The sequence below is a fragment of the Lacerta agilis genome, chromosome 17 (genome assembly GCF_009819535.1).
Source record: "Lacerta agilis isolate rLacAgi1 chromosome 17, rLacAgi1.pri, whole genome shotgun sequence".
NCBI lineage: Eukaryota > Metazoa > Chordata > Lepidosauria > Squamata > Lacertidae > Lacerta > Lacerta agilis.
Window position 1 is genome coordinate 4,352,357 of NC_046328.1, and position 18,259 is coordinate 4,370,615.

The 18,259-nt window shown below is 41.2% G+C and overlaps 1 protein-coding gene across 3 annotated transcripts in view; it reads right to left on the reverse strand.

Moving 5' to 3' along the window:
- Positions 1 to 950: 950 nt before the first annotated feature.
- Positions 951 to 18,259, reverse strand: part of RHOF (ras homolog family member F, filopodia associated) — a 28,848-nt gene continuing 11,539 nt past the window's right edge. The window contains exons 1-5 of one of the 3 annotated variants that reach the window (XM_033174185.1): positions 9,885 to 10,083; positions 5,747 to 5,834; positions 2,693 to 2,802; positions 1,490 to 1,624; positions 951 to 1,208 (exon numbers count right to left, since the gene is read on the reverse strand). In XM_033174185.1, coding sequence (XP_033030076.1) covers positions 1,044 to 1,208; positions 1,490 to 1,624; positions 2,693 to 2,802; positions 5,747 to 5,834; positions 9,885 to 10,064 — 678 coding nt within the window. In that variant the 5' untranslated portion in view covers positions 10,065 to 10,083 and the 3' untranslated portion in view covers positions 951 to 1,043. Of the gene's footprint in view, positions 1,209 to 1,489; positions 1,625 to 2,692; positions 2,803 to 5,746; positions 5,835 to 7,861; positions 8,090 to 9,884; positions 10,084 to 18,259 lie in introns of those variants that run through there. The other 2 variants (XM_033174184.1, XM_033174186.1) reach the window with 2 other exon arrangements.

An 18,259-nucleotide genomic window follows, 5' to 3' on the forward strand; every position in this document is an offset into this window, starting at 1 on the left:
TCAGATTAATACAACTATTTGTTGGTACATTGTATAAAACCCCATTTCATATTCCAGTTAAAAGTTTTTGAAAAAGAAGGAAACCAAGAGAGAGTGAAGAATCTGAATTGGCTTTCAACTTCAGGTAGCACTGTATTTTTAGAAGGGCAATTTTTGAGGTAGATAGTCAGTACAAAGTGAAATAAACAAAAGCAATTTCAAAAATCTGTATTTATGGTTTACAGATGGATTGCAAGAGTATCCTATGTGGATCCACAGCTGCTTAGCAGACCAGTAGCCTTCTAGATGTTGCTGGCATGCAACTTCCAGCATCCAGCATCCCTCACCTGGGGGGGAATCTAATGACACCTGGGATGAGCCACGGGATCCCCATGCCTGTCCTAGACCATTCATTGGACCTGAGTAATCTGTTACTTAGCCATATAGGTTCTTTGATAGCTGGAATCTTGCTACAGCTTCTTCTGAAGGGTTTCCAGTATGCCACATGGTAAGGTTGTGGCTGCTGAAAAAAACAACAGTTCTTTTAATGTTGCCACCACAGCAGAGACTGAGTTGCAGCCAATGTTAGTCCTGCTCAGAGTAGCTCTATTGAAGTTAATTCACATGACTAACTTGGGTCCATTAGTTTCAGTATGTCTGTATGTCTGTGCAGAGTAGAACTTTTATGGCTACAACCCATTAGTTCTAGTTTGTTTTTGTTTGGTTGCTTTTTGTTTTAAGCAAGCAAGAACTTGTGTATTTAAAAATGGCAAAAAGTTGGACCTGCATACCTTACCTTAATTGTTCCTCAACAAGTACATTTGAAACACCCTGGAAATTTCTTCTAGAATCTATATACAGAACAGCCCGTTGCACAGTTAGCTAAAAGCTCAACCTTCAGAAGAGAAGGTGTAACATGAAGAAGAAGAAGAACTTACAGCATGAAAACAAGTTGATTTTCTCATTAAAGAGACAGGAGCAGTCAATTTAAAAGGTGAGGGGGAAGGGTTTAAAATACTGAAGAAACAGTCTTGTTTTCTGTAGTCTGAAAATACCAGATAACATCATAATATGGCACATGGCCTCGATTTTGTCTGACGCTTTGCCTTTTTGATAGCGTTCAGTGCAATGTTAGCTGTTTCTCTAAAAACATCCTCAACATTTTCACGAAACTTGGCAGAGCACTCGAGGTAAATGTCTGCGTTCATCCGGCGACAAGCTTCTTCACCCTGAAAGGTAATAGTAACAGAAGGATTTCAGGAAGGAGTCAGGCCGAAGGTAAGCAACCAGAATAAGAAATAGGCATTATTTTAACTGAGTTTTATGTTAATAACAAACAAGGAGCTTGTGTGTCTGCTTATTGCATATATGCCTAGTTGTAGAACTGTTTGTTTGGTGCTTGCTAGCTGCAAATGTTACGATTTCTACTGCTGTAAACACGTAAAACACACACACACACACACACACACAGCCTGCAGGTTTGGAATCTAGTTTACAGAGCTGTATTTACCTGAATATAAGTGATTGGCTCCTGCTGAGCTGAGCGGAGTTTCCGTAGATGTTCTTTGTCCTTCCGAAGGTCTGTTTTGCAGCCCACAAGTACTATGGGGATTCCACGGCAGAAATGGTTCACCTCATGGGACCACTGGCAGAGAGAGATCAAAGTGTTTAAACCGCTAGATGTGACAAACGAAACTGTAAATAGAGATGGAAACATTTTTGATGCTGAGCCATGAGAGACAGAGAAGGCAAATGTTCAAGGAGAATTTGTAAGGAACAAATATGTAACCTGAAAAAGTCATTAAAATAATAGTAAAATAAGACAGCAGATTTTTTGTTCGCATTCATATGTCTCAAGAGACAATGGAGTGTGCGTCTGGGGGTGAAGTCAAACCACTGTGCTAGCAGCACTGAAGTGACCTCCAGGTTGCAAGCCTGGGCAGTGTGTATGGAGGTCCTGGGCTGCCCAGATATCAAGACTCCCCTCTTGGCCTTACTGATGTGTTCCAAAGGAAAGTAGAGCAATATATTTGGCACCAGCTTGGCTGCAGAAGTTGCTGGAAAGAGTCGTACAAGATGTCATCCAACTGCCTTAGGGACTCCAGATTTGTGTAGGGGTTTTTTTCCTTAGCCTTTTCTTCTCCTGAAGATGTCCCACAAGGCAGCAGAGGATCAGACTTTTGCTTCTAGATGAGCTACCTTCCCAGGTTGAGGAGCCCCATCTGCCCAAACCAATGGCTTCAAGTTACAAGCAAGGAGATTCTGACTGAACACCAGCATGAACCTTCTGATGATAAGAGCTGTTTGACAGTGAAATGTGCTTCCTCATAAAGGTGGTGTGCTAAATCCACCCCACTCACACACACAAACAAATTCACTACAGCCAACCAAAGACAGCCACCTTAGGCCACCCTCACCTCTCTCACCACCAAGGAAATATAACAAGCAAATAGAAAAAGAACCCACACAAATGACACTGACACAAAACTCCACACATACACTAAGTAGAGGAATAGAAGCCTTGCCACCTGACCCCACCCCTCATTAATGTGTCTAAACAAATGAAACCGATCTGTAGAAAACGCAACTGGAAAAAAGAGACATTGCACATACTTTTGTAAACTAAGAAATCTTTTAATTAAAAATATATTTCTTTAAAAAGCAAGTAGCAAAATGTCTATCTGCAGAACCATCTACAACAAAGGTCTCTTACCTTAATTAATACATTATCAAAGCTAGTAGGGTTCATGACATCGTAGCATATTAAGACCACATTGGTACTCTGGTATGAAAGTGGTCGTAGGCGATCATAATCCTCCTGCCCTGAAAGAGAGAGGAAGTAAATAGCTCTTTTTGAACTTTCTCTAAGGGATAGTAAGAAATATCATAAAGCAGGAAGCAGCATCTATAATTAATCCCTGTGGCTTTTGCCACTGATCTTCACCTACTGAACTGGCACCACCTATTTTTATTTTATTTTATTCCAGCAGGCATTTTAATTGTAGTTTGATTATATAGTTTTAACCAATTTTTGTTTATGTATTGTACCTTTGCAAACCATTTGGAGACTACTGTAGTTAAGCTGTATAAAAAACTCTTTAAATAAAATAAATAAACCTAAAAATGAGCAATTGGGGCTTTACAAGCTTAAGGTGATAGAAATGCATGGCAGGTAAGGCAATCAATATCTGCTAGTCACAGTGGTTGTGTACTACCTCTAGTACTGGAGGTGGTTGGAGAGCCCTGTTCTTGTGTCCCATTTGCAGGCTTCCCCAGGCATCAGGTTGGCCACTGTGGTAGCAGGATGCTGGACTAGATGGGCCATTGGCCTGACCCAGCAGGGCTTCTCTTGTGTTGCTAAACCAGATTAACTGACTCAAGTATAACCTGGGAATATCATTTGTAGGGAATGGATGGAATGTTAACCGAGCTGTAAGACAATGTAATCTAGTTCCCTGAGTTCCCTAGGGGTAACAATGACTATTTCAGCTGACTTCAGGTGGATGTAGCCTACACAAAACTTGAATGAGTAAAAGGAAACTCTTCTTTTTTGAATGGAGTCAAAATACAAATAAATTGTATTCTTTACTAAGCTCCCCCTTATGGTAGCCTAAAAATGCTGCCCAAAGTGCCCTGAGATCGTCGGGGAAACTAGGAGGTAACTGCCTCATGTAGTTATTCCTCAGCTGCCCTAAATGTTTTAACATGTGATATCACTGTGATGTCAAACACAGAAGACAACTTCTGTTGGCCAACCACAGTGGCAGATTACTGTAGAAATTGAAGCTGTATGTGTTGTATGTATGTGTTCCAGACAGTGAAATCTTAATCAAAGCAATTAAAGGAGGGGAGGGGAAAACCTTCACCAGGTATGTTACTTCCTTTGTGTTCCTGTGAAGATCTGAAAGTTGCAAATCCAAAGGGGGGGGCGGGTTGCGTCCACTGCTAAGTCTTTCCGCGGAACAACAGTATGCACAAAATACAGGCAAAATTGCATCAGTGCCCATGTGCACTTGTGTTAGTCATTTGGGGATTTAAGGTGAGGGATGGGGATGCTGCAGCCTTCAAGATGAGATGAGACTACAAGTCCCATCACCCCCAATGATAAGAAATGGTGGAAGCTGGAGTACAGCAACCCCTGAAAGGCCACATGTTCCACATCCTCTGCTTAGAACCAGCTTTTCTGAAGTTCCCTTTGCCTGGTTGCCTGAAGGTAGTTCTCACCCTCCGAAGGTGAGCAGGTGAGTAGCTGTCACCACAAGACCCACAAATTGCCCTGCAGACAAGCCAATTCTACGGAGAGCATAGATGGGTCCCTCGTGCCTCTTCTCTTTTCTTGTCCTCCCCATTCCAGACCTTTGCATAATAATTGAGGTGGGGATGGGGAAATCCAGCAACATAAATCAAGCAAAGCAAAGCAAAGCACTTTCTCGCTTGCTCTCCCCCACTCCTGTGACTAATGCTTTCCCTTCCTTGATTTTCAGATATGCACATACCACAGAGCTTTTATTTCCACCTTGATTAAGCCACAAGTCATGTCTGCCATGCCATGCTGTATTAGCTTAGTCAGCAGGAAAGCAAAGGTCAGACAATATAAACATGTAATCTGTGAAAATTGCACAACTCTAAATTATCACTATGTTATAGTAGGAGGAAAATAGCATAGCACAGCCTTTCCCAACCTGGCGTTTTGGTCTACAAGCCCAATCCGCCACAGCCAGAGGACACCAAGTGGGAGAAGGCTCACATTTCAGGAGAAAGGAGATTGGTCAGGACCATCCTCCTTCCAGCTATTGGCAAACACTGCGAAAGCTGCCTTAAGGGTGTCAATTTGTTAGGTGTTACTAAAAATGCTTCTGTCCACCTTTCTATGCATGCAGTCTGCAGCAGTAGTTCCTTTTGTGGAGCTCATTAGGTGGCCTTTGGGAAGCCACTGCCTCTCTGCCTCAGTTCTCTCATTTGCAAGTATGAAAATACTTCGCAGGGCTGTTGAAAGGATTACTGAGAAAAAGCAAAACTCTTTGAACACTCAGAACAGAGCTGTACAAAATGCCAATGTTAGCAGTGAGAAGCTGAGAGCTCATGGGGTTTTTCCTTGATGGGGTCTGTGTGATTGTCTGCCCGCTTTTAGAGGCTATGCATGGGCATCCTAGGCTGCACCAAGCCCCAGGTAATCTGCCCAGCAGACCAGGGTATAAATTGAGTAGAAGCAGATTCTGCATGCAGCAGCAACTCCCACTCCACCACTTTAGATCATTGGCCTCACAGCAGCAAGAGGTGCAAAGATGATGGTGAGGAGAGAGAAAGCTTGACACATAGGACAGAGATCTTGGTAAGCCTGGCGCAGAATTGTTTGTGACAGTCCTAGATTATTAGCGCACATATGCCCTGCTCATTCATTCGCCCTTTCCATGGGGTCTGGGTAAAAGCTGGAGCCAGAAAAATTAAAACAGAGCCTTGTGGAGTTGCATTATATTACACAGGGTCTCCCCAGAAGCCATAAAATTCAAGTTTGTACACTGCACAGTAAAAATTGCAGATCCTGTGCATGCCAGCACCACACAAAGATTAAGATGTGGAGCTTCATGATTTTTACATAGGATGACCACTGGAACGTGGGCAGCCTCAGAAGCTTTGCACCAAGGAAATTCTCAGTGGTGCCACTGTGACTGTGAGAACCCTGTTGGTTTCCCCAGCCATTCATCATCTCCCACCAGCCCTCTCTTGATCTCTTTGATACATGCTTTGGGGGATGGGGTGAGATTACCTGCAGTGTCGTATAAGTGTAGGATCACTTCTTTTTTGCCCAGAGTGATGCTGGTGGTGTATTTCTCAAATACTGAAGGAGCGTATTGCTGTCAATGAAAGGGAAGCACAGTGCTGTTGGTAAATATTGTGATGTTCCGCACAAACCTGTCCCTGCTTAGCTTAATGAGGAAGGTACTTTAAATTTCATATTTTACTTCTTTTTTGCAAAAGTAACTATTATTAATAATAATTTTTATTTATACCCAGGCCAAAAACGGGCTCAGAGTGGCTAACATCAAATGTGTAACACATTAACATAAAATCAGGCAATCAGTAAAAATACATCTTAAAATCAGATCAGGATCAGAATAAAATCCAATCAGATGGCAACCTGCAGATTAGGGTTGGGGACCTTAAATACTCAGCAGGCCCAACTGTTTGTGCTAAACTTATATGGGCCTGTGAGGAAAAAAAATCTCATCCAGATTTTTAAACCATGGTAACTGAGTTTCTGAAAATAATATAATGCATGTGTCTGTTTTTTCTCAACAGATCCTCAACGTCACTCTTGAAGATATAACCTGCGTGTTTAGGTTTAGGAATCTCACGCCCATGGCACTGAAATGGAGCAGATTTCTAGACCAAAGTACCCCTCCTGCCAAGATAAACAGAAGCTTTTTCTCCGGTTGGCCTGCAGGGGAAACGGAGGTGGCTGCTTCCTATGGACTAAAATAGACCCACATATGCACAGGGGCTAAGCGAGTCTGCATCCCGCATGGCATTCCTCTTTATTTGGCATAAGCCTTGGCTACAGGCTACATGGTACACTGCTTCTGCCTTTACATACCTTATTGATCACTGTTCTGCAGATACCGCGTTATCAAGAGGTCACTTCCACACAATGCAGGAATTGAGCCTTTAGTGTTGTGGCGCCTGCCCTTTGGAATTCCCTCCCCTTGAATATCAGACACACACTGTCCCAGTTGTTTCAGCACCACCTGAAGCATTTCCTGTTTCAATGAGACTTTAAAGTTGAGATCTTTCTCAGTCTGCCTCTGCACTGGAATTGTTTTTAATGTTTTTGACCTATCGCTTGTTGTTTGCTGCTCTGGGCTCCTTTGGAAGGAAAGTTGGGGTATACATATAATAAATAAATAAGCTGGGAATTAAGCACAACCTCCTTCACACACTTTATGGCCTCCAGGATCTTTATCCTCATTCACCTATTGTTCCCATCGGGTCTTTTTACCACTCTGACATTTGCCAAAATATCTGGAGGGGATTGGGTTGGAAAAGGTTGCTAAGCAGATTTACTTGTGACAAAATCTCATTGGATTCAATAGGCCTGAGAAGTTTTTCTATTGGGTTGCAGCCTTCATTGCATTTTGTGAAAGATGCATAGCAAGACTTTATGGGTATTTGCTGATGAAGTGAATTTTGAACTTGAAATTACTATTCTAAGCCAGCTGTACCAACGGGAGTGGGTATCACTACCTCCTTCAACCCACCAAATTGTGCAATAGTGACATATTTATTGCAAAAACATTTATTTATGTATGCAAACTGGCACAATATGTCCTCAGGATGGGGCAGCAGTTCTGGGAAGGGTTTTGTGACATCTGAAAATTACTGCAACGCCTGTACGCAACTCTAACCTTCAAATGTGCTAACAGCTAAAGCTATGACAGGAAGGACGTCATCTGCACATCCTGCCACTATGTGGTTTAGATATGAGTGGAATAGCTTCTTGAGACCAATTCTAGCGGAAAACCCCCAACTTATACTGAAAGCTTCAATTCTGGCTGCCATCATATGCAATAGCCTTTGCCAGCCTGGTACTCTCCAGCTGTTTTTCATGGGGCAGATAACACTTGTAGTCCAAAGCAGCTGCAGAAGAACAGGCTGGCAAAGGCTGATCTACTAGACTAACTGCCCTAACACAAGCTATTTAACTGCTGTTTAAGGGATTTCCCCATCTGAAACAAGCCTTCAAAAGCCAACTCAACAAATATGGGTGATGGAAAGGTTACATTTGGGGCTTGTGGTTTTTTAAAATGAATGTTATGAACATTCTGTTTTATATACGTTATAAAATGAGATAAAAATATATTTACAAAAAAAAGACTAAGAGCACCTCAGAGATTGAAGCAGAGTGTAAGATGAAGGTAGGTAACGCAGCCACAAAGCCATAAAGATGGGAAGGCAACCAGTTGATCAAAACCCAGGACAGGGAGAAAACAAAACTTGAGAAAGTGACCTTGTGGAAGCAACATCTTCTCCAGGAAACATTAGAAGCAGTTGCTGCACATGTGTGCAGAAGTAACAAAAGAGAACCCAGAAAAGCCATCTAGTCATTTAAGAATCCATCTGCAGTAAAAGGCCCACTCTTTCAGAGTGAATGCACAGGATGGGGAAAAGTTTTTAACATTAGAAGGAATTGCCCAGCTAAAGAAACTGGGATGTGTTTTTTAAAACGCAGGATGTGTGTTTTTTTTTAAATAGAGCATTTTACTATCACGTGGGAGATTCTTTTCGATATTTGCTATTTGCAATTGCCAGTGCTGTTGAGGTTGTTCAAAGAAAGGCGACACGTCTCAGAGATGTAAAAGGTTTCTTCGTCGTAAATGGATGACATCCATGGCACTTTATGCAGTAGAAGACCATGACAAAACACTGGCCGCCATCTTTCAGACTCAAGCTAAAAAAGTATAAAAATAATCCACCATGTCCTTATTTGGGGGACCAGAACAAGAAAGGTCATTATTTCCTGTGGCCCAATCTCAAGAGTATAATGATGCTGACAAACCAACAATGGTTGGTGCTGATGTATCGATAGCCATGAACAAGGTGTAGTGCAATGACTACGTGGTTCAGAATGGATGTCTGATGAATTGTGCAACTTAATTTTTCCTTAATAGAAGAGACCTTCCCATGAAGCTCCACAATGGCCATTGACACTTGCGAGTGAAAAGGACGTAAAGATGTACTCACTCGCATTCCTGCTGTGCAGACTTCTCTGCCAACAGCTGAAAATATGCTGTGACCTCAACTCTTGCTTAAGTTAGAAAATATCAGGATGTCCTAAAAAACCTCTGAAATACTTAAGAGATGATTAGAAAACACTTTGCGGACTATGGAGTTCTGTGTCGTGCCACAATCTATAAAGGCATCAGGGTCTAACCAGATGCCACAAGCAAGCCAAGCTGACAAGTATGGTGGGCTGGCACTGGAAAGGACATAAAGAACTCTAATCCTGTGGGCATGATGGATCTACTTCTATGCTTGTTCCAGTCTACCTGAATTGTGTTGGAATGGAGGGTCTAGGGAAGAGGGAGTTTATTTGTCGCTAACCCTGAAGAATGATTTCCATAGAAAACTGACTTTGGGCAGATGTCTAAGATGCGAGATTTTAGGTCGAGGGGTACATCTTGGTGCTACACAGCTTTTGTGGGGAAGGGGCCCACTTCCTCTTTTTCCACAGGTGTTTGGGCTGGCGAATTGTGGATATTCTCAACTTTTAATCAGTCTCCTAATCTCTTTTATTTTCTCCCCCTACCCCCCTTCTTTTGGTGGCGTGGGTTTTTTCATTTTTTTTTTGGTAACCCTCTTTGAGGGTGAAATATATTACTGTAATTGCAATATAAATATTGGATATACGTGTTTACCTTTTTTTATTAAACTCTCAAGATTTTTGATTGGTGAAGTGGGGGTGGGGTGGAGAAGAGATGTGTGTGGAACTTAATGCTTCCCTGTTCTTATAACATTTTGTCATACATTCTGCTCTTTGTCACCCACTTCTCAGGGCAGCTTTTTCACTTTGTTAAATGACAAAAGCTGGGTTTTGTTTTTTTGTTTTTAAACTTTTTTCTAATACATGCCCCCTCTCCCTTGCCCGCCCGCCCAACGGTGAACTTGCAGCCCATCCATCTTGGCCTTTGGGCAGCTGGGTAAGGTAGCCCCCCCCCTCGCAAGACCCTAATGGAAGGTTCCATCTCTCACTTTTCCTGCTATTGGCCCCGTGGGCGAGACCTGCCTGGTCCAAAAAGTTCTCTCGCGGGGGGGAGGGGAGTTCTGGCGGAAAGTTCCGGAACCCGAGAGGGAGAAAAGGCGGGAAGGGCGAGCGGGCTGCGATTGGCTGAGGGAGACACCCTACTCACCTCAGGGAAGGCGCCTTCGGCGAAGACCAGGAGCAGGGATGTTTTCCCGCAGCCCCCGTCACCCACCACCACCACCTTCAGCTCTTTCTTCTTATTCTTCTTCTTCCTCCCACCCTCTGCAGGCGGGCGCTCGCCTTCCTCCGAGTCGCCGCCTGGCACGGAGCCGTTACCTTCGGCCATGGGGCCCCGGCTTCTCACGCCGCACCCCTTAGAACCCCGGGAGGGAGGAAGGGGATCCTCTCTGAGGGAAAGGCAGCCCGGCGGAGCCCTTCCGTCCGTCCCTCGCTCCCTCCCTCAGCCCGGCAATGACAGAAGCCGGCTCTGCCGTCCTTCCTGCCGGTTAAGAAGACTAGAGGAAGAGGCGAAGGATGCGGTCGGGCGCCCTCGGCGCTTCTGCGGGGTTGGCCTCTCCCTCAGCGCAGCTCTTGCCTCAACCACTGAAAACACACACAATTAGCAGAAACCCCAAACAAACACACACACACACACGGAAAAAGTTTTATTGTCGGTGGTGTGACATTGCGGCCCCAAATGCGCACAGGAAAAAACGCCAGCAAGGCAAAAGTCTCCGCTCCCGAGGAGCTTCCAGTGTAAATGCGACTTTGGAGAGATGGAGGTGAGCGGTAAGCGGCATTTCACTTCAGAATGTATGCCCACATACCTGGAAGCCCATTAAATGTGTGGAATTTGTTTTTAGCTAGCGGCAGCACTTTTAACATGCTCAGAGTAACTAACTTGTGGAGTTTTTTTTAAATTAAAATTTCCAAAAATAAAATAAAATTACTGCAGTCAAACATTTTCCAATATACGTTTCCTTAGTAATCGACTTATTTTCCATGGTTTCCTCAAAATAATCTACTGTTGCATATTTTAATTAAGCTATACCTCCCCCCCCCAATTTATTCTCAGAATAACAATAACTGCTGAGCTTAAACCAAACCTAGAGTTTTAACATCTTTACAGTATTTTTAATAGCCCACAAACATTTCCCAATCCTCCTTGAAGGGCTGTCTCATCTTGTTCTCTGATTTTACTAGTTAAGTTTACTAATTCAGCATATTTCATAAATTTCAGCTGCCATCCCTCTTTTATAGGTGCTGCATCCTCCCACCATTTGGGGGCATATCTCACTGCAGTAGTCGCATATTGTACAGAAATAAATTCCTTTGATTCTTTGGTACATCTGGTCCAATTATCCCTAGAAGAAAAGCTTCTGGTGGTTTTTTTTTGGGGGGGGGGGTCATCTTAAATATTTTTTTTCATCTCATTATGTATCAGCTCCCCAAATCCCTTAGCTATTCTACAAGTCCACTGCATATGATAAAATGTACCTTTTGTTTCTTTACATTTCCAACATGTACCAGGTACCTGATTCTGACTACTGTATACATATTTGCTAGTTTACTTGGTGTAAACTACCATCTATAAATCATTTTAATTTGTGGAACTGTTTGACCACAGTATGTAATGATGACAACCAGCACAGTCAGCTTTCAATAAGGATTAAGATAAATTTCATTAAGGTCTTATCTATGGCTGCTAGAGAGACGTTTATCTAAATTAAGGTAACTGGCGACCCCACCTTGCTTGATCTGATCCTGGGGTCTGCATGAGAGACCACTTGAAAACCCCATGTGTGCCACCTTCAGCTCCATAGAAAGGTGGGCTATAAATGTATGAACTCAAGTAAATTCATTGTTTAGTGTGGCAAGATAGTGGATCTGGGATTAAAACAGGATGGGCCTCTCTTTGTGCTTATTTGTGAGAACCACTCATCAGGCTTGCTCTGCTTTGAAAACAGGTTCATAGTTGGGGAGGTGATAAAAAAGGGACTTGGTATCCCCATGTGTTTCTCTGTAAAATTACCGGTAACTTTACCCCTTTTGAAGTCTTCCTCACAAATCCAAATATTCTGAATCTCTTAACTGTTCAAGACAATAATATAAATAGATTGTTCAAGACAATAACAATATAAAGTTGTTAACACTGAAATATTATGTAATGGGTACAGGAAATATAGACTCTAATTCTGAAAACACAAATTGACTATTTCAGAAACATTGGTTGGCAGCTACCTTTGGAAGCTGTCCAGGCTTGTACTCTTGAAATAATAGGCAGGCGGGGAGGGAGGAATAGGAATCACACTTCTTATGAAGCTGCCCCACCCAACAGAGTGTAAATATAATTGTGCACATTTGCATTCTCCATGTGTGTTAACCACTTTTTGTTCACACCATTAAAATACCAATGTGTCAATATATTTTTTATTTCTTCAGCAACAGAAGGTAACATAACTGACAAAGCGCTAACCATACTGTAGTTACTTAAACTTCCACAGGGGGTCACTTAGGAACCTATTCAGCTATGTGGTGGGTAGTTGGGATCATAAACAATAGTGATCCAAACCAGCACTACTGAAAACCCAAATGTATGTTGTCGCATTTCTCAGTATAGGAATTTCTAACATGCTGTTTCTGCAATATATGCAGTGTTTGAGGCAATTGAATTTTATTAAACCACCTAATAATTGGTAAGTTCCAGGATGCAGTTGGTCAGAATGCATGGGGTTTTTCTTACCCAAGAAGGCTAGTACCCAGTCTGAAGGCATTCAAAACTCACCTGTTCCAGCAGGCTTTAGACCCAATTGGAACTCATTTAAATGTGTACATTCCCTTGCTTTCTTGAAATTTTTGTTATTGCTTGCATTTTAGTATTTAAATGTTGAATTTAATGTTAACTTTCTTTGATGCAGAAAGCTAGGATATAAATATTTTAATAATATAAAATATAATATAAAAATAATTAAGGTTTTGAATTAGAGGATCACTCACTAGGCAGAATTGGAGCTGCAACCTTTTAATCAATTTTAAAACTGCTTAATTTATTAAAAAGGCACCCTATGGTGAATTGGGGAACTTTAAAAGTCTCTGTTTCTCATAGGACTATTTATGAAAACTTGAAAGTCAACTGCTGAGAACGCATTTACCGGTAATCACTTGGCTAAAGAAAGCTTGGTTGATAGGGTTGCACCATAGAAACATGCCCTCCCTTCAAGTCTCACACCAGGGAAGGGCTCTTCTGGGATGGCATCTATCAAATAAGTCTTAAACAGATGAATTAAGTGAATTCTGAGCTGCAAAGATTCAATTCAGCAACCCAGTTTGCTGTGCTGGAGGCAGTCTGGATGGGGCAGAGGTATCCCTTCACCCAGCCCTGCCTGGCTTCATATACATGTATTGTACTTGATTTACTCAACATCACTGGCAGCTCTATGTATGAACAGACCCCACTGATAGATACTGCATTTTATGGGGACAGCAGATTGACATTTTGATCACTGGTGTTGAAAGTGCTGAATTAATCCTGTTATTAACTTGATGCTGTAGTCACAATCTGATGAAGATATACAGTATTATGAATAAGCAAATATGTGTTCTCTGAATCACAACAATTTAACAGCAAAGGTTGTAAATGCAAGCAGCAAGGTATTCTGCCCACAATCTAGTCTTATGTGTTGCTTATACAGTTGCAAGTGACATTTTTCAACCCCAATTGCAAATCTGGTTTATTATCAAAATTTAAGGACTTTCAGCTGTTTGCAATGAGCAATTCAAACAAAAGCAATTGAAATAGCTCAACACAACGGATGCTTCAAGTGGTTTCCCCAAATTCACCTGAAAATGCAACTTATAGTGGCTTCTCCACTCCCACTATTATTCAACCCCCTGAATAGAATCCCTCACAACAGCACAAATATAACAGTTGTTAGTTGCACCAGGTGTGTGTGAGCTGGAACACATGAAATACCCGAGCTGGCTAGAGGTTTGCAGAGTGTCAAACTTGGCTGCCTGCTAGAAATATGGCTAGGTAAAGAGAATGGTCCAAGGTAAGAGAAGAGATCATCGCCCTTCACAAACAAGAAGCAGGATACAAAAAGATAGTGAAGGCACTCAATGTTCCTATAGTATAGACACTGTTGGAAGCATAGTTCACAAGTTCAAAGTTAAAGGAACCATGGTTACACTACCTGAACGGGGCAAAAAAAGGAAGCTATCTGCGGCAGCCACCAGATTTCTGAGAAGGCAGGCTGGGAAAAATCCTCGAGTGATTGCAAAAGAGCTGTAGCAAGAGTTGGTTGCAGCAGGCACTGAAGTTTCAGTGAGCACAGGAAGGTGCATACTAAATGCAGCAGGTTTCCATGCCAGAACTCCAAGACGTTCACCACTGCTGACCCAAAAGGACAAGAAAAGTTGGCTCCAGTATGCTCAAAATCATAAATAAGCCACACAAGTTTTGAAGCTCTGTTCTGTGAAGCGATGAAACAAAATTGGGATTTTTCGGGCCCCATGGATCAGCCCTATGTCTGGAGGAAGAATGAAGCATTTGTTGAAAAGAACATTGCCTACAGTAAAGCATGGTGGTGACTCGGTGATGCTCTAGGGCTGCTTTGCATCCTCTGGCACTGAAAACTTGCAGTGTGTGGAAGGCAGGATAGATTCATTGTAGTTTCAGGAAATCCTAGGAGGAAACGTCATGCTGTCTGTGAAAAAGCTGAAGCTTGGGCATCAGTGGACCTTCCAACAGGACAATGATCCCAAGTATACCTCAAATTCCACCAAGGCTTGGTTACAGAAGTCCTGGAAGGTTCTACAGTGGCCATTACAGTCGCCTGACTTGAACCCCATAGTAAATGTCTGGTGAGATTTGAAGAAGGCAGCTGCAGCACACAACCCCAAGAATATTACTGAACTGGAGGCCAATGGGCTCAGATTCCTCATGAACGCTGCTGGAAGCTGATGTCTGGCTATCCATCTCGTTTGCAGTAGGTCATAGTAGCAAAAGGCTGCTCTACTAAGTACCAAAGATGCTTGCCATGAAGGGGCTGAATAATAGTGAGACTGGAGAAATCTGTGTAAAGTTGCAATTTCAGCTTAATTTGGGGAAACCATCTGAAGCGTTCATTGTGTTGAGCTATTTCAATTGCTTTTGTTTGATTTGCTCCAGGGTGGATTTGATTTAAATCAAACTGATTTAAATCATGATTTAAATCACTAGTCAGTAAGGCTTGATTTAAATCATAGTTTTCTACATAAGACTAATTTAATCATTCATATTTGGTTAATCATTCATATTTGGACAACTTTTCTGTTGTACTTAGGAAGGAGAAAAATAATCATTACCTTAATAATAATTTAAATAGATTTATTAGATCCATTCCACTCTAAACAATCAGAAAAATGTTGTTTCTATTCTGTTCACTGAACTTCTTGAAACTTAGCACTGAAGGGGTTGATTCTGTATTCATAGGTTTGTAGAATAGGATTAAGGTATTTTTCTCAACTCTGTTCATGTTATGACATTTTTGCTATGATGAAGAGGCATGTGATCTCTGCTGAGTCAAATTCAGTTTTGAAAACTGCAAAAGTAAACCAAGCATCTGTGATAATACCTTGTAGGCAGAGAAACTGCCCAATAATCTTACAAAAACCTCTGGGAGAGCATAAATGATATTGTGAATGGATTAATGGAATTTATTTACCAAAAAATTAAACCTATACAGCCTTATTCTACATAATTAAAAAACTAATCTTTATTTCATGATTGAATAACCTTTGGATGGTAATATATTTTCCTCAAAAAGCATTTTATTTAAAAAAAAATCTGATTTAAAGAAAAAAAAATCTGATTTTTTGGTGTGTTTTTTTAAACCATTGATTTTTATCCACCGATTTGCTCATTGCAGACAGCTGAAAGTCAGTAAAATTTGATAATAAACCAAATTTGCAATGGGATTGAATAATTTCGATTGCAGCTGTATGAATATCAGGTCATATACCTACACACACATTCAAAAAGATTTGTTACTTACTCCAGTGCTATTTTTTCTAGAAAAAGAGGTGCCAGAACTCACCGTGAACACCTCCCTTGTTCTCTTACAATGGCAATGGTGCCCACCTGAGAGGTGCCGGAACTGAGTTCGAGTTTTGGCTGAAAAAGAAGCCTGCCCTATTACTAATAAAATGCTGCCTAATATGAAATAACTCAGCACTTCTTTCCTTAACAGATAAAACAGTAGGGGTTTACATGTTCCGCTTCTACATGCAATCTGCCATTCTTTAAAACCCTGAAATTTTACCTCTGATTTTAAAAGTTCACTTGCATGGTTTTCTAGTATATAATTTATACTTCTCTCTGCTTGATTGCACCACTAGATGGCATTCTAGATCTGAACAAAAACACCCAAACTCATATACAGGTAGCTGTAGTCTATTTTGACAGGTAAATCAATGCAAAAAGAATTGTACCTGGGCAAAGGAGCATGTTAATTGTCCAGAAAGAGCAAAGGGCCAGAATCCAAAGTACTATGTACTTTTCCAACGGGGCTTCAAACCTGTTTTTCTTGAACAACTGCTCCACAAGCAGCATGCAAATCAGTTGATTTTTTTTTTTTTTGCTGGGGTGCAGGGGGTTCCAAAACTAGCTTATAGTATTTGTCACACATAAGTATGCCATTTGGATTCCAGTAATAGCAAAGAGATAGAAAGTAAAATGAATTTTTTTGCCTCACCAATTGGAGAGAAATATGTAGAACTGGCATAAGCATTTTTTTCTAGTACAGTATTAATATCATGTATCATTCATTTCTTATAAATTAAAGGGGGTCACCTGCTATAGTGGTGGTGGGCTGGAATTTGCTGAGGACACAAGATAAGTAAAGGGCCCATTGTCCTACCAGAACCACCATTCACTTTGCAGACAGCATTGAGTGTTCAACTAGGACTAGGAGACCCAAGTTCAAATCTCAATGCATCTGTGAAGCTCAGTATGTAACCTTTGCCAAGTCACTCTCAGTCTAAGCTTCCATACCAGGTTATGAAGGATAAAAGAGGTGGTAGGCTCTGTGTCACACTTTTAAGACCCTGGGAGAAAAAGTGTAAGACAGAGCCTACCACCCCTTTGATCCTCATAACCCTGTATGGAAGCTTAGGCAGAGTGTGACTGGGTTTGAACTCAGGTCCCCCAGTCCTAAACACTTTGATCCGCATCACATGTTACATGCAAAGTGTTGTGGTGCTAGTAGGGCAATGGGCCATTTACTCGTGGGAACCTCAGCAAATACAGCCCACTACCATTATAGCAGCTGACCTCATTTTATTTATATATAAAGTGATTTGCAAACTTGAGCTGTTGAATCTGCTGCACTTTTTATTCAATATTGATAATATGGAGACCAAATTCATGATATTCACTTACCCTTATTTCTGAGAAGCATTTTTTAAAGGACTGATACAGTATTTTAAAATACTCAAGAGGTTACAGTCATATGTACACTTAAGTGTGAACTCAGTGGCATCACTTCCAGAACAAACACAGACATCAGCCTGCACAGATGCAACCTTCAGAAATATTTTTTGTACTTAGATATGAAATAAATAAATGCAAGATTCCTAATATCTGCCTTAAAATATTAGTTCATTGTTTTTTTCAACCCCTAAAGCATGAAGTGTTGGATTTTTGAAACAGAACAAGTTCTTAGAATTGGAATTTAGAGCCCCCAAATCTATTTTTATTGATAGGCTTTTAGTTACAAAACCTAAAGCGCTCCAATTTTGAGTTCTGCATAGGAGCTAGAATCCTACAGGTACTTTCTATGTACAGTAGTATGTAGTAGTTGGTTTCAGAGGAAAATACCTGTCTTCAAAACCGGCAAAATGTAAATTTTAAATGTTTTATTTGCTCTTCATAATAAATAAAACCCATCAGTATAATCCAGATCTCATTCAAAATAGAGGAGGGACTTCCCTTAGTGTCAATCTAGAATTTATGAATTATGATATTGCACATATAATCATAAGAACCAATAGAAACCTAGCCTTCGATAACAATATATTTATAACCCTCATCCCTCCTTTACTCTTACAGTACTCTCGAAACAGGACATTTTGGCACAAGTCAACTTACAGGCAGCGTAAGTACATAAGGCTTTCTGATTTGTAAAAAAACAAAACAAAAACCCCAAAGCCAAACTCTTAAAACTCCAGTTAATTCAACTTGCATTGCTCCACTGTTGTGTTACATGTAACCAAAATATATTGGAGGTTTATTACCTGTATACTGTACATGTATGAAGGAGATAACTGTGACACAGCCAGCATGTCTATTCTAAATAATACTTCACGAGAAACTAGTTTTTATATGATTTTCTTCCATCCTGTTCTTCTAACTTTGCAGCTTTAGGGCAGTCGTGAGTCCACTGCTGAATGTCTAGTCCTTTTCATCATCTCCATAGGGTTAGTGGAAAGGCATCAAAGTTAATACCACTTGAGACTAACCAGAGTCAACTTTAACAAAGTCTGTGAGGCAATTCAAGGGTA